This window comes from Ranitomeya variabilis, chromosome 5, assembly GCF_051348905.1.
Source record: "Ranitomeya variabilis isolate aRanVar5 chromosome 5, aRanVar5.hap1, whole genome shotgun sequence".
Lineage (NCBI taxonomy): Eukaryota > Metazoa > Chordata > Amphibia > Anura > Dendrobatidae > Ranitomeya > Ranitomeya variabilis.
Genome location: NC_135236.1, coordinates 64,855,496 through 64,877,258, shown reverse-complemented (window position 1 = coordinate 64,877,258; position 21,763 = coordinate 64,855,496). Strand labels below are relative to the sequence as shown.

General features: G+C 42.9%; 2 protein-coding genes across 5 annotated transcripts in view; one reads left to right on the top strand and one right to left on the bottom strand.

The window, feature by feature from the left end:
- The first annotated feature begins 819 nt into the window (after window positions 1-819).
- Window positions 820-7,384, top strand: GNRH1 (gonadotropin releasing hormone 1). 2 transcript variants are annotated; one of them, XM_077262108.1, is made up of 4 exons: window positions 820-957; window positions 5,760-5,904; window positions 6,769-6,858; window positions 7,292-7,384. In XM_077262108.1, exons 2-4 carry the CDS (start codon window positions 5,761-5,763, stop codon window positions 7,331-7,333), a joined length of 276 nt encoding a protein of 91 aa, XP_077118223.1. In that variant the 5' UTR covers window positions 820-957; window position 5,760; the 3' UTR covers window positions 7,334-7,384. The 2 variants fall into 2 exon arrangements, with proteins under 2 accessions (XP_077118223.1, XP_077118224.1); XM_077262109.1 differs by lacking the exon at window positions 820-957 and adding an exon at window positions 2,172-2,305.
- A 4,591-nt stretch (window positions 7,385-11,975) lies between these two features.
- The window catches only part of DOCK5 (dedicator of cytokinesis 5), a 115,519-nt gene continuing 105,731 nt past the window's right edge, over window positions 11,976-21,763 (bottom strand). For all 3 annotated transcript variants that reach the window (XM_077262105.1, XM_077262106.1, XM_077262107.1), the window contains 7 exons: window positions 15,650-15,733; window positions 15,384-15,521; window positions 15,154-15,296; window positions 14,467-14,620; window positions 14,200-14,335; window positions 12,654-12,766; window positions 11,976-12,552 (listed from right to left, as the gene is read on the bottom strand). In XM_077262105.1, coding sequence (XP_077118220.1) covers window positions 12,457-12,552; window positions 12,654-12,766; window positions 14,200-14,335; window positions 14,467-14,620; window positions 15,154-15,296; window positions 15,384-15,521; window positions 15,650-15,733 — 864 coding nt within the window. In that variant the 3' untranslated portion in view covers window positions 11,976-12,456. The remainder of the gene's footprint in view (window positions 12,553-12,653; window positions 12,767-14,199; window positions 14,336-14,466; window positions 14,621-15,153; window positions 15,297-15,383; window positions 15,522-15,649; window positions 15,734-21,763) is intronic.

The following is a 21,763-nucleotide window of genomic DNA, read 5'->3' as shown; positions in this document are numbered from 1 at the left end:
AGCGGTAGCCAAACACACGCAGTGCTTACCGGTTGTTCTTAATTGAGCTTTTAAGCACTGCTTTGAAAGTGGCCGGCAGGCTTCAGCACAGTGTGTACAAGCTAAGCTAGGCAGCAGCGGTGGTCGGTTTCCTAGGCAATCAGCTGTAAACAAAAGAATAGTGTTAATATCTTAAGAACTGCAAATTTTAATAAACAGTAAAACTACAAAAGTGTTTGTTTTAACAAGCTCTATGCAATAATGGCCATCCATGGAGATCCTGCCTGGCCACCTTACTGAAATTGCAGCTACTGGCCGAAAATGAACTTATTTCTTCCCAGGAGCCGCCGGCTTTCAGTCACGCGGATGTGCAGTGAGGAGCAATTACGATCACTGCAAACTATACTGTGCACGGAATGGCTACAGTCGCCTCATTATACTGTGAGCTGCAGCAGTAACCAACCCCCGCCATTTTGTCAGTCAGCTTATCTATGCAGAGTGAGTAGTCAATCGTGTGCACTCCCCTACGACTGAAAGCCGGCGGCTCCAGGGAGGAAATCTGTTCATTTTTGTTTCCCTCAGTATCCACACTTTCAGTAAGGCGGCCAGGCTGCATTGTAATGCTATTTACCTGCAGATTAACCCTATATCTGTAGGAAAATAACATTTTCCAAAGTGACTGGTTCCCTTTAACAGATTCCTCTTACATGTGACTGTCAAGGAGCCAAAAAAAAAAAATCGATGCTCAGGTCATGTGGAGAGATGAGACAAACAACATCTAAAGCTTCGTCGTGAAGCATTAATCCCGCTGTGGCTAAATTAATCTGGATTAACCAGTAGGGAAGTTTTAGACTAATGGGGTCAATGTGATCTCTTTACCATAAGAGTGTTGTTTGTGCCGCTTCTTAAATAGCGGGTGACAAGTCCTGGGCAACAGACCGCACCGGGCAGAAGTGCTGCTGTCACCCGTACGACCAGGTAAGTGCACGCTCCTCTGCCGACAGACAATAAAGCAATCAGATTTTACTTCTCCGGGTTTTCCAGGTCTGTATAAATAATTGTATGCGCTAAATGCAAATGTAATCGAGGGTTAAGGGGAATTTTACGGTATAGGACACCTGCTGTCTCGTGGCTGCAGTTTGTAAAAAAAAAAAAAAAAAAAAAAAAAAAAAAAATCCTTTACTCACCATCCCCTGGTCCATCGATGTGTTATTGTCTGCAGCGCTGTCAATAGAGCTGCAGCCAATCGGTGAGTTGGGCAGTGGCATAGAACTCACTGATTGGCTGCAGCGCTGTGGTCAGAGCTGTAGATGAAAGAGGGAGCAGAGATGGAGACTCGCTGCCAGACCATGGGAGGGTGAATAAAGCACTGATTGTTTTTTAAAACAAGCCAGCCAGTGCTTTTCCTAATCTAGGGATATATTCGTCAGTCCGTTTACAACATTGGCCAGGGACTATGATTCCCTAAAAAATAAAAACCCAGCACAAAGACTACTCTGAGCCTCGCGGCATGGAGGTGCAGAGTTATTAATACGGTCTAAAAGAAAAAAAAAGTCCTGTGTTACCAATAGCAACCAATCACCGCGCAGCTTTTATTTTTCAAAAGCAGTATATGAAATGAAAGCTGAACTCTGATTGGTCGTTATAGGCAACACATAGAAGCTTTTTCATTTAGGCCGTTTTCGAAGTCTTCCTCCCGCTGCGTAAAGATGTCTGTCACATTAACAGGCGCGGGACGGGTTATCAATCACTAGAGCGTGAAACGGAGGATAAAACTTGAGGGCAGGATCCCAAATATGTGGCAGCAATTTTTGGCGCTTATTTTCCCGTTTGAATTCTGGGAAAGGACGTACTGCCCCCAATAATATGAGTGTAATGCGCTAATCCAGGTCCATGTCACCTTCCCCACCGTCACCACATCTCGTCAGACCTCCGTCTCCTCCTCTGTCCCTAATTCTCAAGTGTTGCCTCTTTCTTGAAGTCTTAGTCCCGAGTCACCACCACCTGCCTCTCAATGGTTAAAAGAACTTGTTTTGTTTTCCCCTCACTACACGACTTAGCACCCCATCCACAATGGACTAACGTCAGCCAAGCCCCCAATGTCGACAGTTTGACCAACAGTCTAATCCTGTATATAGGGACCCCCAACATATGATTGTGGGGGGAGACGAGGATCCAGCATGTTTGATGGCGGCTTATGTCAAAGGATCAGTCTTAAATCGGAGATGTCTGGCAGGCGCACTCTAAAGGTTCGCTCACATCTACGTATATAAAATGGCTGACATTCTCAGCCTGAAACTTTGGCAAGTGTCATTCCGTGTGACAGGTGGGTGTGTGATTTTTTTTTTTTTTTTTTGTCACCTAGCATCCATATGCAAAGTGTTTTTTAACATCAGCTTTTACATATAGTAATTTTCAGTCATTTAAAGCTAATTAGCTAGTAAAACAATCTTATATACAGATATAAGTAGAATATGTCGGCCAGATGCCCTGTAGATATTTAATGTCATAATAGAGGTGGGGTCCCCCCTATTTTTAATAATCAGCTAAGGCAAGGCAGGTAGCTGCGGGCTCATATAGTCTTGGAAGGCCATGGATATTGGCCCCTTCCCAAACTAATAATACCAGCCCTCAACCTCCTCAAATCCATTAGATTAGCTCTTTTCAATTTCCCTGGTGCGTTGGCAATCGGGATAATGGTTTGGGGGTTGATGTCAGCTTGTAATATCCGCTGACATCAAGCCCATGGGTTAGTAATGGAGAGGCGTCTATCAGTCACCCATATTACTAACCCAATAGTCAAAAGCAAGAAACACGCACAGAGAAAAGTCCTCTAAATGTAAAAAGCACTCAACAATTGCCCTCTTTTACCCATTTAATACCATAAAAAAAATCCACAGAGTCCTCTATAATCCATAATAAAGACGTCCCACGATGATTGCCGAGTCTGCTACATCCGGAGGCAGTGATGAGCTGTGACATCAGTAACATTAGCACTCACCACGGCCGCAGGAACAAACTAAGAGAAGCATAAGAATTTTCTCACGCTGTGAGCGGTGACGTTAGTAAGGTTAAAGCAGTTTACAGCTGGCGGATCACACTGAGGATACCGTGAGAACCGCCGGTTGTGACCCGCGGTAGCCTTAATGACATCATTGCTCGTCACTGCTGCTATTTCTCGTGCTCCTCTGTGTGTTCCGGCTGCCATGGTGAGCGGTCATGTTACCGATGTCACCGCTCATCACAGGCTCTGGGTATAGCAGAGTCGGGGATCATCGTGAGAGGTCCATATTATGGATTTACTGTGTGTGGGTTTTTTTAACTTACAGGGTTAGTAATGGGGGTGTCTTATAGACTCTCAATTACTAACCCCTGGGCTTGATGTCAGTGGACATTACAAAGCTGACATCAACCCCAGTACTATTACCCCACTTGCCAACACACCAGAGCGAGTGGGAAGAGCTGAGGCCAAGAGCCTGAATTGGTGCATCTAATAGATGCACCATCTCTGGGGCAATTGAGGGTTGTGGGGGCCAATATCTATGGCCCCTTTCCAGACTCTTAATATCAGCGTGCATCTGTCTTCTTAACCTTTGCTGGTTATTAAAAATAGCGTGGACACCAGTCATTTTTTCTTTTTGGATCCCCCTTTTTAACAATCAGTAAAGGATACGTAGACAGCTGGTAGCTGATATTAATAGCCTGGAAAGCTCCATGTTTATTACTCCCTTCCCAGGTTATTAAGACCAGCTCTCAGCTGTCTACTTTCCCTCAGCTGGTTAATAAATATAAGAGGGACCGTACACCATTTTTTTTCCTTTATTGCTCGAATACAAGTACAGAAAACTACATAAAGCACTGATTATATATCTCACTGAATTATTTCCATCTATTCTTTCGGTTCGCATTGTGAATTTACCGTACTCGGCTGATGAATTGTTGGCTATGAGATGGGTAAGGAAAAATTAGAAGGCACGTGCATGATCCATGTGCTGTTATTTTTTTCCCGCTCACCCATTGACTTGCATTGGTGAGTCTCGGCCGTTTTACACTGCCATGGGCACCATTTTCCTCACCCCCAATTCTAGGTGAGGTACATCTTGCAGATGTACGCTGCCTCATTGAGTAACACTGGTGTGAGAGCAATGTTAATTTTTTTTTTTTTCTTCACGTTACACTCGCTGATTTTATACGCAGATGTGAGCGCACCCTTGTTGATAACACAGGAGGGCTCTTATGTGTATGAGAGAGGTGAGATATTTGCCGGCCGAACCATTGTTCAGCCGACAGCCATCTATGGGGGCTTCAGGGGTCATTCAGACAAGCGTATTTTATATCTGCATGTAAAACGGACACTATATGGACAGCGCCCCAACCAATGCAAGTCAAAGGCCTCAACGCGCGCTCTGTCGTGAATCGATTTTGGGCACATACGTCTACTGGAGGTGGACACCCAAATGTAGTACACTGTATATCCAGTAGTACCAGCATCTATGTTGCTAATCCGGACACATTAATATCCGCAGTGATGACTGAGATTTTGCTGGATAAGATAAGTTAATGTTGTTTTGTAGAATTGTCAGCTCCTCGTAGGAGATTATTGTAAACTCCGAAATACTTCCTTATTGTCCACCATTTCCTGTGCCACAGAATGAAAGTGGAAATTTTAGCATTCCTCCAAAGGGTGAAATACACTTAATTACGTACACATACTGCTCATAAAAACTGAAGTCATGCCTCCGATGAAAGGGAGAATTGCGGAACATGACGACACTCGGAAAACCTATGGCTCTATATTACAAACCCTAGAGACTTGTCTGTGTGCAGTAGAGTGGATCTGTCAACAGATTTTCACAGTTCAAACAGAATACATTAAATAAATCTCAAAGACCTGATGAGCCTTGTGTACTTACTTGGAAAATCCAAGTCGGAATGGCTGTATAATCCATTTTGAAAATTTTCCTTCCCTACATTAAAGTAAGCATTTTAAGAGTCCAGTTCTAGCTTGACTCATAAAAAGGCTTTCTATCAGGATTATACAACGAATTCAGATATGGATTTTCATTGTAAGTACACCCCCCTCATCAGGCCTAAGACATCTAGTTAAAAATGTGTGCAGTTTGTATTGCGAAACCTGGTGACATTAGGATTACAAAAAGGTTAATCACTACTTGGGGGTTGTACAACTTTGTTTTTCCTGATTCAAGGCCACAATGGCAATTTTTACTATTCAAAGGGGCTACAAAAAACATATCTAGGTGTACGCCATTTCTATTACACGTATTAAGGCACTGAAATTAGTCCTCTAAGTGTGATTCTTGGTGCTGGAGTACTCAACATTGACATGTAAGTACTCACGTGAATGTGATTAACCTGTAATACCAAACTCAACCATTGAAAAACAGTGGCACTCTGGCAGAAAAAAAATATTTTTTCTAATCTTCAAGATTAATTATTGCAGAGTCTATACATTTAACATGTCTGAAGTAGTCCATAATGTGTAGACAACTGGTTCTCCCTCTCTGCTGTGGTCTCGAGATCCAAATGTGTTAATGTGGAATCTGGCTTAGCCATTCATTTCAATGCAGTTAACTAAGAACACAAATATAGATAGATGGACCAGAAAGTGCCCCAAAATTAAAACCAGCCATGATGCCCTGCATTCAAGAGTCCTTGTTTTGGGCACAACATTGGACGCTTACGTGATCCGAGTTCTCGTATGATTAGTCCCTGGTTAGAAAGTTTGTTAACTGCTTAATAATACACATTTGTAATTTCAGGATGAGCCACCTTGGGACACCATGTTTCTTCCTTATACTTGTTCTCCTCTTGTCTGATCATATGAGTTATTCTCAGCATTGGTCATATGGGCTGCAGCCAGGAGGGAAGCGCGACTTAGAAACGCTCCAGGACTCCTTCCAAGAGGTAATAACAATTGGGATCTGAAGCTCCCCATACACATTAGACCGGTGTCTGTCCGAAAGCCATCTAATACATATGGGGGGTCATAACAAGACCAGAACATTTATCTCACTAGTGACCATGTTTGCAAATTAGCTCTCCTCCTGGCAGAGAGCTTGCTACCTAATGCCACCTATTGGAGGTAGACACCCTATAATTGTCCATCATCAGCGTAGAATAGTGTACGGGTTGGCTTTATGAGATGCCTTTGATGAGCGTCTAGTGGGTTTTAGAAGCTTTGCAATGCTCCCTGTGAAAAAAAGGTAAGAGCTTTCATCCAGGAGGAAAAATATGCCCCATGAGTGGAGTGCTAGACAGGTTTTCACCACTATTTGCAAAGAGGATTGCATCTCTCAAAGTTAAACCCCCTTTCTCCAAGGGCCCCATGGCAGCTGTATAATCTGGGAGTTCATGTGTCTAGATTTTTTCATTTTACATTTGATTTTTTGTTTACAATTTTACTCTGATCGCAATAAATATTAATTTTCAAACCTTGACTTTATTGGTATGGAAGCTTAGTGTAGTCTATGTATAAATTATTGTTAATAGGATATAATTACTTGATATACTGTTAAATAATTCTGGTTATGACATTTGTAGTGTTAAAGGTTTATAATTATAAGATACTGCAGAATGGCTGTAACTTACCAGTGAAGACCTTATGCACCAAAAAAAAAGTGGCGTGAGTGTAGACCCCATGGCCAGTCCAACCCTACTCTTCACTATTATCCATAAACAAAACAATACAATATATTTTCTCATCTATTGACACAACTTTCTCCATATAGACTAGAACTAGAGCATGGTCTGTCTTTGTTCATTTCTTAGGCTCAGAATGAAGTTTCGTTGTTCACAGAGCCGAAGCGTCTTGAGTGTTTCCTGCCACAAAACAGATTTAGCATCATAAGAGGAGCCTTGGTGAGTTGAGGAAAATACTCATAGCCCTATGAAAAACATCATACCATATAGCAGATTATTAGTGGTAATACTTGCCTTTATTACATACTCTTTTCCAGTGTATCAGTGGCAACCATGCCAGCTTATTGGCACAAATAGGCTTATTGTGGTATCATTTCGGATTTAATTCTTTAATTAATATGGTGATATTTGGTTAAAAACAAAACACAATTACAAGGCGAACTCAAAGGAACTTTAAAAGGCCATGTGCGAGATGGTCTTAGCTTAGTCCTAAAATTGAGACAGGAGTTGTTTTGTAATAAAGAAACTGATGCATTGGCAAAGTAGGATAAAAGCTAATGTGGGGCAAATTACATCCATTTTATAGATTTCATCCATTTGGATGCAATTACACATTATATATTTGAAATTTATGGTATATTTTGACTTACAGATGAATTGGCTGGAGGGAGAAAATGGCAGAAAGAAGATCTGAAGAGGTCCCCCATTTCACAGCAGATATTATGTAATAAAGTACAAGCTGCCATTACTGTGAACCATGTCATAATTATGTATTGGCTATAGGAGGTGCTTGAGAATATGGCGCACCCAGACCCTGGTACCTAAGTGGATCCAAAGCCCCCTCTGCCACATAAGACACCAGTACTATAAATAATGTGGTATGTGGGTCCTTGGTACTTTTGCATTGGGGTCCAGGATCTTGAAGTTACATATTGTAAGTCCACAGAACCGAATGTTTTTTTTAAATATTTCTATTACTGACCTTCTGCCAGCAATGGCCCTTATATAGTCACTGAGGTTTCCACACACTTTGCATACATCAATACTTGCTTACATACTTTATCAGATAAATCTTCTTTCTCCACTTATGAGCCACCTTCTAATCCTACCTCTCCTGAAATCACCATCCACTCTAGAGAAACAGGTCACGTCAGTCTTGGACAAACCAAGACAGTGAGGAGTCAGGTTACACCTCTTATGTATGGAGGAGAGAGGAACAATCAGCACATTGAGAGGCCAGACTATATGCAAATTGCCTCTTCAGAGAGGAAGAGGACTAGAACTTCTGTCTCACCTATTGGAAGTAACAATAAAAGTCAATATCGAACCTTTAACGAGCCTTGCCACATGACAGGGTAAAAGCCAAGCCAGAACCTCTATTTGCAGACCCATGTTTCAGGATGTTGCCCCTCCTCAGTGCAAAGCAGGAGATCTCATTTGGTTAGACCTCTGGGGTTTAAGGGACAACGTAACTCCTTATAGAGGTTAAGGAACCCTCCTCTATTTGGGGGTTCTCAGAAATGCAGACAGATGACAAAGTAGTGATGACAAAGCCATTCCCTTTAAATAACATTATGATATTTAGATTGTGAGCCCCAATGGGGACAGTGATGATGATGTCTGCAAAGTGCTGTGGAATATGATGGTGCTATATAAGAAATGTATAATAAATAAATAAGATAAATAAATCAGCCTCTCCTCAGCCTGAAACGGCTGATAACAGAAAACAAACCTATTTAGATAACCATACAGTGGCTTGCTAAAGTATTCACCCCAATTGGAATGTTTCGTGGTGTTTTGCTACCTCACAACCAGGAATTTTACTGTTTTTTTTGAGGGTTTGCATGTGTTCCTGTAAAGAACATGCCTACAACTGTGAACATTTGGTTTTCTTTTTTATTGTGAAGCAAACATCAAATAGAACAAAATAACTGAAAACTTCAGGGTGCATAATTAATCACCCACCTAAAGTCAGTACTTTGTAGAGCCTCTTTTTGCAGTAATTGAGCTTTCCACATTTTGCCACTGGACTTTTTGCCCATTTCTCAAGGCAAAACTGCTCAAGTTTCTTCAAGTTAGACGGTTTCCTCTGATGAACAGCAATCTTCAACTCTGACCACAGATTGTAAATTGGATTATGGTAAGGGCTTTGACTAGGCCACTCCAAAACATTTACACATTTCCCCTTAAAGCACAGGAGTGTTGCGTTAGCAGTGTGCTTTGGGTGATAGTCTTGTTGGACCGTGCGGTTTTGCTCATGAAAATCCCTGTATTTTGCACCATCCATCTTATCCTCAACTTGGATCATTTTTCCTGTCCCTGCTGCTGAGAAACATCCCCACAGCATCATGCTGCCACCACCATGTTTCACTGTGGGGATGGTGTTTTTGGGGTGATGAGCTGTGTTTGTTTACCTGGGTGAGCAAAAAGTTAAATTTTGGTCTCATCTGACCACAGCATCTTCCTCAATCCATTTGGGAAGTCTCCCACATGTCTTTTGGCAAACTCAAAATGAGCCTTACAATTTTTGTATGTAAGTAAAGTTTTTTTCTGCCCACTCTTCCATAAAGGCCACCTCTATGGAGTGTACGACTTATCGTGGTCAAATGGACAGATACTCCAGTCTCTGCTTGGGAACTCTGCAGCTCCTTCAGGGTTACCTTTGGTCTCTGTGCTGCCTATCTGATTACTGTCCTCCTTGCTTGGGCTGAGAGTTTTGGTGGGTGGTCCTCACTTGGCAGGTTTGATGATAATGGATTTGATGGTGCTCCAGGGATCATCAGAGATTGGAGTATTTTTTATAACCCAACCCTGACTTTTACTTCTCAACAACCTTGTCCCTGACTAGTCTGGAGATCTCCTTGGTCTTCATGGTGTGGTTTGCTTATTGGTTCCTCTTGTTAATGGAGTTGCAGCCTCTGTGGCCTTTCAGAAAAGGTAAAGTGTATATACTGACAGACATGTGACAATTAGGTTGCACACAGGGGGACGTCCTGTCACTAAGCATGGGACTTATGAAGGGAATTGCTTGCACCACAAATTATTAGGAGCTTCATTGCAAAAGAAGTGAATACATATGAACATGCCAATTTTAAGATATTTGATCCCATAAATTTAATTGATTCCTATATTTTTCTCACTTCACCAACGTAGACAATTTAGTGCTGATGCATCACACACAAATCGGATTACAAAAATATTTAAACACAGGTTGTAATGTAACAAAATAGGTACAAATAAAAGGAGGTGAATACTTTTGCAAGGCACTGTATATTACATTTTGCATAAATATGATGTATACATTGGGTGCAGAATTATTAGACCAGTGAGTATTTTGACTATATCATATTTATGCAGATTTTCTACCTTCACGCTGTATAAATGTGAATACTGATTGGATGAAGGAGATCAGGTGATGTGTATTTGTGTAATGAAGGGGGAAGGGGAGAGTGCGGCCTGAGGATACAACTCCCTTTATCAGGGTGTGCAGAATTATTAGGCAGCTTCTTTTCTTCAAGAGAAATGCGCCAAAAAAGAGATTTACCTGACTGAACAGTAAAAAAATTGTTACAAGTCTTACAGAGGGAGGCGTCAGTCCTGAGGTTGCTACGATATTGGGGCGATCACAGAACCAGCAAAAGTCTTCCTGCAAATAGATAAAAGGGTCCCTAAAAAACGTGTTGAGGAAAAAAGACTCACATTATCCACCAAAGATGTGAGAAGAATCAAACGTGAAGTGACCAGGAAGCCATTATACTCCAGTGCTGTCATATTCCAGAACTACAACCTTCCTGGAGACCAGAAGTACAAGGTGTTCAGAGTCACGGCCGAGGTAAGGAGGCTGAGCCCGTCCACCACCGAGGAAGACACAGAAGTACAAGGTGTCCAGTGCTCAGAGACATGGCCGAAGTAAGGAGGCTGAGCCCGTCCACCATGGAGCAAGGCACAGAGGTACAAGGTGCTCAGTGCTCAGAGTCACGGCAGAAGTAAGGAGGCTGAGCCCGTCCACCAGGGAGCAAGGCACAGAATTACAAGGTGTTCAGAGACATGGCCGAGGTGAGGAGGCTGGGCCCGTCCACCACCGAGAAAGACACAAAAGTACAAGGTGTTCATTGCTCAGAGACATGGCCAAGGTAAGGAAAGGTGAAACCCAACCACCACCGAGGAAGGCACATAATTACAAGGTGTTTACACTCACTGCCGAGGTGAGGAGGCTGGGCCCGTCCACCACCGAGCAAGACACAGAAGTACAAGGTGTTCAGTGCTCAGAGACTTGGCTGAGGTAAGGTAGGGTGAGCCTGTCCACCACAGAGCAAGGCACAGAATTACAAGGTGTTTAGACTCACTGCCGAGGTGAGGAAGACAAACACAGTCCAAGGTAAAGGAGTCTGAGCCCAACCACCACTGAGGAAGACACAGAAGGTGTTCAGTGCCTAGAGACATGGCCCAGGTACGGAGGCTAAAAGCTGACCACCAAGCAAGACCCAGAAGTACAAGGTGCTCAAAAACATGGTCGAGGTAAGGAAGGATTAAACCCGACCACCACTAAGCATGACATGGAAGAGGAAACTTCAAGACTTAGCCAATAAATAACCAAAGACATATTTTTCAAAGGTTTTATGGACTGATGAGATGACAGTGACTCTTGTCGGACCAGAGGGTTGGGCCATGACTGGATCAGTAGCGGGCACAGACTTCTCTATTCCCACTCAGATGCCAACAAGGTGGAGGTGGGGTACTGCTATGGACTTGTATTCTTATACATGAGATAGTTGGATGTTTTCAGATTGAATATGGACTCAAAATCAACTCCCAAACCTACTGCCAGTCTTTAGCCGATAATTTCTTCCAGAAATCCATGATTTTTCTGCGGGACAATGCTTTATCACAGCATCGAGGTCTCCACTGCTCGGCTGCCAGCAAAGGCCTTAACAGGACCTAAACCTTACTGAGAACTTGTCGCACCTTCCTAAACGGAAGATTTACAGAAAAGGAAAACAGTCGTCTCTGATCAGTGTCTGGGACACTGTAGTTGGTGCTGCCCAAAATGTGGATCGTCAACAGATGAAGAAACTAATGGACTCCATGGATGGAGCTTATGGCTGCTACTGAAAGAGAAGGATGTCTATATTGGTCACTGATATTTTTTATGGAAATGTATTTTTGCACATTTTTAGTTGCTTGGTTATTATTCTCACTTTAACAGATGAAAATAAACAATTGAGATTTTTTTTTTTAGCTTTCATTTAGTTACATAATAATCCACTAACACTAATAGTTGCCCAAACATTCCGTACACATCGATATTCTCCTAATGAAGACAAAACCTCACTTTCACTTTCTTAAATATTCAGGTTTCAGATTTATTAACCTTTCAGATTGACTATTCAACAATAAATTAATCATCAAAAATACAAAATTGCCTAATAATTGTGCACAAAGTGTATACACAGGTGAGGTGATGGACTGAAAGGAAACACGAAGGAGACGTAGGTGGTTTGAGGATTTTACAATAACACATAGTCCCATATGTACAAATTCTGATTACAATATTAACACGTATAGACGTGAAGGATGAGCTGTCTACGAGGAGAGGACATCCCTCCCGTTTATCAACAGTCTTTTCTCCGATAGCATAAAATCTTCATTTATCTTAGCACTTAAGACCTCGCACTCAATAGACCGGCTATTGTTCCAGAAGATAATGCCACCATACTGGACAGTGGAGATCCACAGAGTGTCCATCACGATATCTAGGCTAGGTGGAGCATCACACGGGTTAAGGTCGGCCTGAAGGTGTATCCGTCCTAAGACCCATCACAATCCAGGTTCAGGAATCACACTTGACTGCCTAGTCTTCGGAGGAGGTGTTGGTGGCTTTGCTTCTTCTCTTTTTGGCAATAGTGGAGGTATCTAGAGATGAACAGAAAGGACACAATGTAAAGGATAAATACCTGTATAGCAATCGTGTGATGGAAAAATGCAGTCACCTGGAATAAGTCATGGTCACTTACCTCTGTGGAAAGTCGCTGACTCCCCTCATTGGATCTGCTTTTAGGAGGTGGTGGAGGAGGTGACTCCATAACTTGTAACGCAGCATCGCCATGCGTAGATAGTGATGGGAAACCTGTTTGAGTAACGGATGATAAATTACACGACGAAATAAAGATTTTTGGTACACAATGTAAAATCTCTCTCGTAGACTTTATTGTGGAACCCTGGGATGTCCTAAAGCTGTCCCTGGGGTGAAAAAAACAATACCGGTACTGCGGAAGGAAGAATGGCAATCCCTCAGGTTACGTTCTGCGTAACTGCCACTTGTAGTACTCTTCTGCTAAGAGCTACATCCTTAGACACAAAGATAAGATCTCCACAAATTTGCGGACAGTAGACTAAGCAGTGGCCCGATGGAATAGAAGAACCGATTCTTTGACACACAAGACCCAGGAGGCTTTTATCCTATGGGGAAAAACAGCCTGGCAGGGGTACCCTAGCTTAGCCCGACCTTGCGCATTGACAGATTGAAACCAGAGTAGAATGGTGGCCCTAGATGTGGTTTGACATCTACCAGAGCATACAGATGTGATCCACAAGGCATCCACAAGTCTGGACGGAGCTGTACAGCTCTGGCGACATCAGATTCTGTAAGAATCTCTCCAGGAGATGAGAGTCAAAATGCCTAAAGGAAGGAAAGCAATCTTCTCATGAAGGTGGAAAGTGGAGAATCACGCTAAGGGAAAGGAGTGAGCCTAATCAAGGCTAAGACTGATCTACTACTCAGATCAATGTCTGCCTCCGAAGGACATTAAGCTAAATACCTGGGTGTCGGCTGCCCAGGTGTAGCATGGTGGATAGGAGTCAGATTTTTTTCGAAGATGTATTCTTAGTGTTAGCTTCCAGGTGGGAGCATATTAACCCATGGTTGCTGTGTGCCTCACTGAAGTGTTCCCAGGAAAGGTGCTTAATCTTCTTCTGAGTTTTTACGGTAATGCCTCCTGGAAGAGGTTCAGCAAAATAGCTCTTCCCCAGGAGGAAGAAAGCTCCCTCTAGTGTCTTTCTTGGACACCCTTTACAGCCTGTCTCCTGCTCCAATAGGCAAAATACCTCTCCGATTCTGGCAACCATGATCAATGGGGGAGTCCCTCCTTTAATAAGGTCCCTGGGTTTCTGTGTGATATGACCAGGACCTGAGGAACCTCTGGGAACCTACTATGAACTGTCTCCGTAATAAACCCACTGAAAACACCCCCATACACATCCCAACCGATATCCAAGGATTTTTTCAGACAATCTAATGTGTATGGGGCTCCCCGAAAATTATAGCAGGGGATAAAAGGGTCTGGCATGTCCTATGTTGGACTGCCAATCCTTTTGTTCTTTAAGAAGAGCAAGGTTTTCTGTATATTGAGGAGTCAAGCTAGATAGTGGACAGCCGAACCATTATTTGGCCGATAGCTATCTAAAGAGTAGGGGGCAGAAAAAAAAAATTAAAAGAAATATCAATAAACGCAAACATTTTAGAATTAAAAAATTATGAATGTCTGATAGTCCTATACTTACTATGGGTTCTTGGAGTTTGCGGAGTGATCGGGGTAGGAATAAGAGGCGTGATCCCTGGATTTGTAGAGCTGGTGTGGAGGGTGAGACGGTTATCCGAAAGCTGAAGGCTCTTTGGTCTCGTTTTGGCGAACAAGCACTGGGAATACATCAGAAGAAGAACAGAGTAGATAAAGTAGAAAAGGTGGCAATAATCTTGACATGACCCATGGTCCTTCCCTGTTGACCCAACACAGATCTCCTGTTGCTCACAATCCCATCACTTCTCACCTCTCTTTCCCCCGGGCGCTCTGTGATCGTTTGAGATTGGCTGACGTTACGCTTCAGTTTCATCGGTTTGATATCACCATCGTCTCTGTCATTGTGGTCTTCATTCCGGGAAATGAGGGAACCACGACGAGGAGGTACTGGTTCTGGAAGTGAGCTAAGAACAAGTAGGGAATTCTTTAAATATGGAGATGTCAACCTGGTAATCATCACCATCGATTCATGCAGCACTCAATGTCAAGCAGCTGCTGCAAAAGCAAGCATTATTTTAGGAGGTGTTAAAAAACAAACAAAAAAATTAAATTATGGACCAGAGTCTTTTTTTCAACCTAGGTAACTATATAAGATGAAAATGTAATACTACACCACTATAAACCCTTTTATGAGACAGATGTTAGTCCCTACCCTACGTTGTGTTCTGGCACAGAAAACTCTAAATTCCTCAATTCTGCAGGAACCCTATTGTCCATAGCAAAGCAACATAATGGTGGTCTTTGTGACCATAAAGCTCAAGATGCTGGCATTTATGTGATTTACCCATGGGACTGCTTTCAAAGCAGCATCCTCTTCTGTGCAGGCAGCGCAGGTGCACATGTTGGAGATTTCGATGGAGTCCCCATAAATGCATTAAAACCATCTCAGTGAGCCAATCAAATCAATGTTCTCTACTAAAGCGAGCCATAATCCTACCCTTCTGAGCCCGGTCTGGAGCTCCCACTTCCTGAAGAAGAAGACGAAGACACAGTGGACAATCTTCGTAGAGTGGCAGATGTGATATATGGAACCACCACAGAGCCGGCACGGCTCAGCTTCCTGTCTGTGAGGCTGGAAGGCTGAAGCAGAGTAAGGCATGGTTGTCTTAGACTATTATGGTCTATTCTGATGCTTCTCCAACATTCCAGAACCTACTGGACTCTTACCAAAGTGATTGTCCCATACAGCTTTTCCACCTTTCTCCTCAGGTCTTGGAAACAGGACACAAGCCTGTCATGAAGAGGCCGGAGGTTCTCGGTCAACTTCTCCCCATGGATCCTGATTCCTTGAGCCAGAAGAGGCATCTGGATGGATACAAGGCAGAAGACAAAAAATAAAAATTGAATGATACGGTGAGTAGAATGAAGACGTGATAAAATGACCCCAAAAAAAGCGTAGAAACATCTACTGTTGACACCACCTGGACTCGTACCTGCAGCGCAATCAGCTGTTTGAGGAGCTCAATCTTGTCCTGGTCTCCAGGATGTTCTTGCAGGTAGCGCTCCGTAAAGAAAGCCTAGGAGAGATGAGGAGGTGTAATGAAGAAACAAGACAGAGGAGGACATACGAGGACACTCCAAATTTCAAGACTGACAGGAGTACAACCAGTTTACAGAAAATAATCTGCATAAAACGCTGAGTCACTTTGTACAGTCATGGCCAAACGTATTGACACTGTGGAGATCAGACTGAACCAAAGAATCCATCTTGTCTTCCTCCTGAGAAATCTGGTTTACAACAGGAAAATTGAGCAAACTTGACATTTTCTTTTATGGAAAGTAATCACGCGCGCATTTCTCCTTGAAATTGTAGCCTTTCATCCACATACCAGATATTGTAACTTTTCACTAGAATAGATTTGCTTTGTAAGTGATTGTGAAATATGAGCGCTTGTGCGCATGTCTGTAAAATGCCTAACTTTTTACTATATAAAGAAGGGGCAGCGCCCAGTGAGGCAGGCGTGCTCCAGGGCTAACCCTGTTTATGACCACACAACCTTTGTGCTGCGTGTCATTTACTTGGATCCCTACATCCAGGAAGCCAGGGACGGAGAAGGACTCAACATTTCTTGGCGCCCGAACAGGGACCCGAGGCGAGAGTATCTGCTCGAGATTCACCTGCGGATACGGACAACGGAGATCTGGGATAATGGACGGCAAATGAACTGAAAAACCTGGCCAGGTAAGAGACATTAATAGTTCTCTTTTATCTGCCCTGTATTATCCGGAAGATCTCTACGAGCCGTGTCACGCTGGGTTAGTCTAGTAGTGAGTAGATACCTATAAAACTCGGGTTACCATATTGTATAGATTTATGAGTCTTGTCCCTGGCAGTGTGTGAACAGTGTGAAGGTTGTGGCATGTTGTGAAAGAAGAGCAAAAGTACGTAGAACAATAAGACAAAATATTTGGGACACAAGCCTTATACACGAAAGTCAGCCTAACTGGGTCATGTGGTTGCGTCCTTTCGGGGAGACCTCCGCCCATGCTTGACTCTCTCTAAGTGCTTGAAACCCTTTATTTCTGGATAAGGTTTGATAGAATGAGCCCAGGACGCGGACCCATGAGCCTGGGACAAGTATGATATCTGAGACTGAGAGTTTTGTGATCTGTATGGTGTTGCTAGGTCTGTTTGCATGTGCAATAGCACTCAAGTACGTTTTACACGTTAGAAAAAACGGAGCAGACAAGCCCTTCAATATTTTAGCTCCTTAGGAGAGAAGGCAACGAGACGCCACCAACAGAGGAAGTGGTTGTCCAAACGTCACCTAGGGTAGTCATAGATAGTATTGGGACAAAATGGGAAATAAACAGACAAAAACCGTCTTAGGACAAGTGGAAGCAGCAGATATCATACAGGAAAGATGTGGAAAGACAGTCAGAAGACAGATTAGAAGGGTAAGAGAAAAATTGGGAATTTCAGAAGCTCTAGTGTTTAGCACTGAATGGGAAAGAGCAAAGAGAGAGAGAGGAGGAATAATTAAAGATAATGGATGGGAAGACATCGTGCACTGCATGATACAAGTCTCAAAAACAGCGAGAGAAGAAAATTGGAAGTATGACCCAGATACTTCAAAATGGACTATGGGTAAGGGACAGTGTTGTGGTATCCCACCCCCTTATCTAGATCCAAATGCCCAATCATTTGTACCATCTGGAGGAGCAGAAGGAGGAAAACAATTTCCAGCCTTGTATCCCAATCTTGGTGGGGTAGGAGGATGGGTATGTTCACACTGTGGACAACAAAATCCAGATTGGAGGAATGATTGCCTAGCCTGTGGTGCGCCTAGACATGGCACTGTACTTGCTCCTGTTAGGGTAGTACCAAGACCTTTTAGGGAAACAAATGCTGACGGGGTAATGGGAACTAGGTATCATCAAACTCGGCAATATTTCCCTTGGTCCCCTGCTGAAGGTATGTCTCTCTTGCATAACGCGCCAGACCCCACCCAGTTTCCAGTCAGATTTGCACAATATATACAGCAAATTATGCAGACTCACGCAGGAGTCTGGGCGGATGGAGAGGAATTATGTAGAATGAAAATGACTCCTGGTCTCTTCCAGGAATTACTGGCATATCTACAGGGACATAGGCCACAGGCAGGACAAGTGGGACAGGCAGGACAAGTAGGACAAGCAGGAGAAGGTGCCCTACAAACGGTAGAATCAGGCAATCAGTTCGTAGACCACTTAATAATTTTCATGAGACAGAAACAGAGGCAGAGAGGAACAACGGGAGTGGTGGCTCAGAAACCTGGTCAATCAGTAGATGAGTATTATCTAGGGGTAGAAAATAGCTTTAGAGATGAAGGAATAGATCTAACCACTCCAGGAATGATGAGGTTAATTACAAAAACCTTCATAGATGGATTGTCTCCAAAAGTGAAGGAGAAACTTAAGGCCGCAACACCTGATTGGAGAACCTTGGAAGACCCACACTTGGCTAGGCAAAAAGCCGTAGGGATAGAGTTGGATTTAAGAGAAAATCATAAGCCTGTCAGAATAGCGCAAGCAAACACAACAGGAGGGAGAGCAAGACACAATTTTCCTTGTCATTACTGCAAGAAACCAGGACATTTCCAGAGAGAATGTAGAAAGAAACAGGCAGACATAAAATCAGGAAAATTTGTACCAAAGAATAAACCCTCAGACATCCAACAGACATCCATAGTGGATGGTCCCATACCAGATTCAGATTGACTCAATGTGTTACAAACCTCCCTACCAGCTAGAAGACCTATGATACAGGTGAATGTAGGGGGGAGAGAGATTCCATTTTTGATAGATACAGGTGCAACTTCCTCAATTTTGAATCAAGATTTTCTTCCGAATCCGGAAGATATTTCACAACAAACAACTTTTGCTGAGGGTTATGATGGGGTAATTCGAACACTGCCATATACTGTGCCCCTAGAGGTCTCATCAGGACCTAAATGTTTTGCATCCAGATTTTTGTATGCCAGAGGTGCCCCAACATGTTTGTTAGGAACTGATGTCCTAAAGAAATTAGAAGCTAACATCAATTTTAGGGAAGATGGCACAGTTATGCTGACTATCCCTGATGATGCAGAAACATTAGAACAATATGTCAGAATTCAGGCTTTTGAGGATCATACTGAAGAAAAAGAGTACACCACAGATCTAGACCTCTCAATGGTCCCAGAAACACTGTGGGCACAAGGAGATACTGATGTAGGACTATTGCATATAGCTCCTGTAAAACTATCTGTGCAACCAGGAACTGTTCTCCCACAGCTCAGACAATACCCTGTGAGTGCCCAGCAGGAATTAGCAATTACAAAACAGATAGAGGAATACAGAGAGAAAGGAGTTTTGGTAGAGATACAATCACCTGCTAACACTCCTCTGTATCCAGTCAAGAAGAGAACTCTTGATAAGAGTTCTATGCCCAAATATCGTATGGTACATGATCTAAGAGAAATAAACAAAGTTCTAGATCCAATCACCCCAGTTGTACCCAATCCTCATACGTTACTATCACAGATACCAGCCAGTTCTCAAGTGTTTACTGTAATAGATCTTTCAAATGCATTTTTCTCGGTTCCTTTACACCAAGACAGTTGGCATTTGTTTGCATTTACATTTAAGGGCAAACAGTTGGCGTGGACACGCCTTCCACAGGGAATGATACACTCCCCTACTCTTTATTCAAATGCCCTACGTTATCCTTCAGAGGTTTGAACCCGAACCACAGGTAGTAATTTTGCAGTATGTGGATGACCTACTACTTTGCTGCCCAGACCTAGAAACTGCAGAAAGGTCCACTGTGAGTTTACTATGTTTTCTAGAAAAAGAAGGGTGTAAAGTGAATAGACAAAAGTTACAAGTTTGTCAGACCAAAGTGGTCTTTCTAGGTCATTGCATTTCTCAAGGTAAAAAGCATCTTACACCTCAAAGAACTGAAGCAATAAGACAGATGAATGAGCCTAGAAATCATAAACAGCTACGAGCATTTTTAGGAATAGTGTCTCATTGTAGACAATGGATTATACATGCCAGTCAACTAATGCAACCACTGTATGACTGTGTAAAAAGTGAACCTTATTTGTTGACAAAAGAAGGTCAGATTTCGTTCCAACAATTAAAAGATGCCCTTGTTTCAGCTCCAGCGTTAGGGCTACCAGACTACACCAAACCATTTCAGCTTATGGCTGCAGAAGTTGATTCCCATGCTACAGGAGTTCTTACCCAGAAGCATGCAGGGAAACAAAGACCAATTGCATATCTTTCAGCAAGGTTAGATCCCGTAGCTAGAGCAGCGCCAACCTGTGTACGTGTAGTTGTTGCTGTCTCACTATTGTTGGACAAAGCATCAGAAATTGTCCTAGAGCATCCACTCACAGTTCAAACTACACATGATGTTTATGGGATATTAAACCAGGTCCAACCAAAACATATTTCCATGGCCAGACATTTGCGGCTGCAGTGTTCTTTGCTGCTCCCCTCTACTATCACATTTACAAGGCTTCAGACTCTCAATTTAGCTACACTGCTACCTCTCGAGTCTGAAGGGGGGAATAAGGACACTGATCCACACGCAAATTTTTTCCCTACAGACACACATGACTGTACAGAGCTCATTTTACAAGAAACAGTAGGCTTACCCAATGTATCCGAAACACCACTTCAAAATCCAGATTTAGAGCTGTTTATAGATGGTAGTAGGTTTGCAGATGACACAGGTAACTTTCATACAGGGTATGCAGTTGTGTCAGAATCTGAAACTCTCAAAGCAGAACCACTTCCACCGAAACAGTCTGCACAAGAAGCAGAACAAGCAGAACTAACAGCATTGATTGAAGCGCTAAAAATAGCTGAGAATCAGACAGCTAATATATACACTGATTCTAGGTATGCACATGGTATTGTGTTTGATTTTGGAGTAATCTGGAGAGCTAGAGGTTACATGACAGCGTCAGGACAACCTGTAAAACATGCTTCTCTGATCAAACTGATTTTAGAGGCTGTACAAGAAACAAAAGAAGTAGCAGTAATCAAGGTAGCTGCACATGTGAGACTCGACACTAGGGAATCTAGGGGAAATGATAGGGCTGATAAAGCAGCCAAAGCAGCAGCAGTCAAACCCTTACAACAGGTTCATACTGTAAACCCCACAGAAAATACTGAAGATAGACTGAGACAAGCACAGGAAGATGCAGGAGAAGAGGAGAGGGACAGGTGGAAAAAGGAAGGGGCAGAAGAACAAGCAGGAATTTGGAAGAAAGATGGACTAATATGTCTACCTAGAGCCTGGTACCCGATTGTAGTTGGTGGATTGCACCACCCTACTCATGTGTCTGCAAATGCAATGACACTACTGGCAAAGCAAGTCTGGTTGGCTCCAGGTTTTGGCAACTATGCAAGAGACTATTGTGCTGCATGCGTTATATGCCTGGCACATAATCCCGGACAGACAACAAAGACCCCTATGAAGCACCACGTCCGACCTCTCTACCCGTTTCAGCGATTACAGATAGACTTTATCCAGCTGCCAAAAAGTAATGGGTATGAGTATGTGTTGGTGTGTGTGGACATGTTCTCGGGGTGGCCAGAGGCCTATCCAGTTCGGAAGGCTTCAGCTAAAAACACTGCTGTAAAGCTAGTTGCCGAACTGGTGCCCCGTTATGGTCTCCCTGAAGTGATCGAGTCAGATAGGGGTACTCATTTCACTGGAGAAATATTTCAAAATGTACTGAAAATGTTGGGTGTTGAAAGTCAGTTACACACTCCGTATCATCCACAAAGTTCTGGTAAGGTGGAACGCATGAATGGAACTTTAAAATTAAAAATACAGAAAGCCATGGCTGAAACAGGAAAGCCTTGGACAGAATGCCTTCCACTGGCCCTTTACTCAATACGCAATACCCCAAGGGGTAAGACTAAACTGTCTCCATATGAAATTTTGTTTGGCAGGACTGCCAATTTAGGATGTTATTTTCCACAGCAACTTGTGTTAAATATTGAGTCATTGACTTCTTATGTGCAAAATCTTCAGAAACAATTAACTAAGGTGCATGCACAAGTTT

What these genes read in the sequence shown, in the direction of transcription:
- GNRH1 (XM_077262108.1), top strand. Translation starts at nt 5,761, where the DNA reads ATGAGCCACCTTGGGACACCATGTTTCTTCCTTATACTTGTTCTCCTC. An exon ending in TCCAGGACTCCTTCCAAGAG is followed by an intron (nt 5,905 to 6,768) that starts GTAATAACAATT and finishes TTCATTTCTTAG; the next exon opens with GCTCAGAATGAAGTTTCGTT. An exon ending in GCATCATAAGAGGAGCCTTG is followed by an intron (nt 6,859 to 7,291) that starts GTGAGTTGAGGA and finishes TTTGACTTACAG; the next exon opens with ATGAATTGGCTGGAGGGAGA.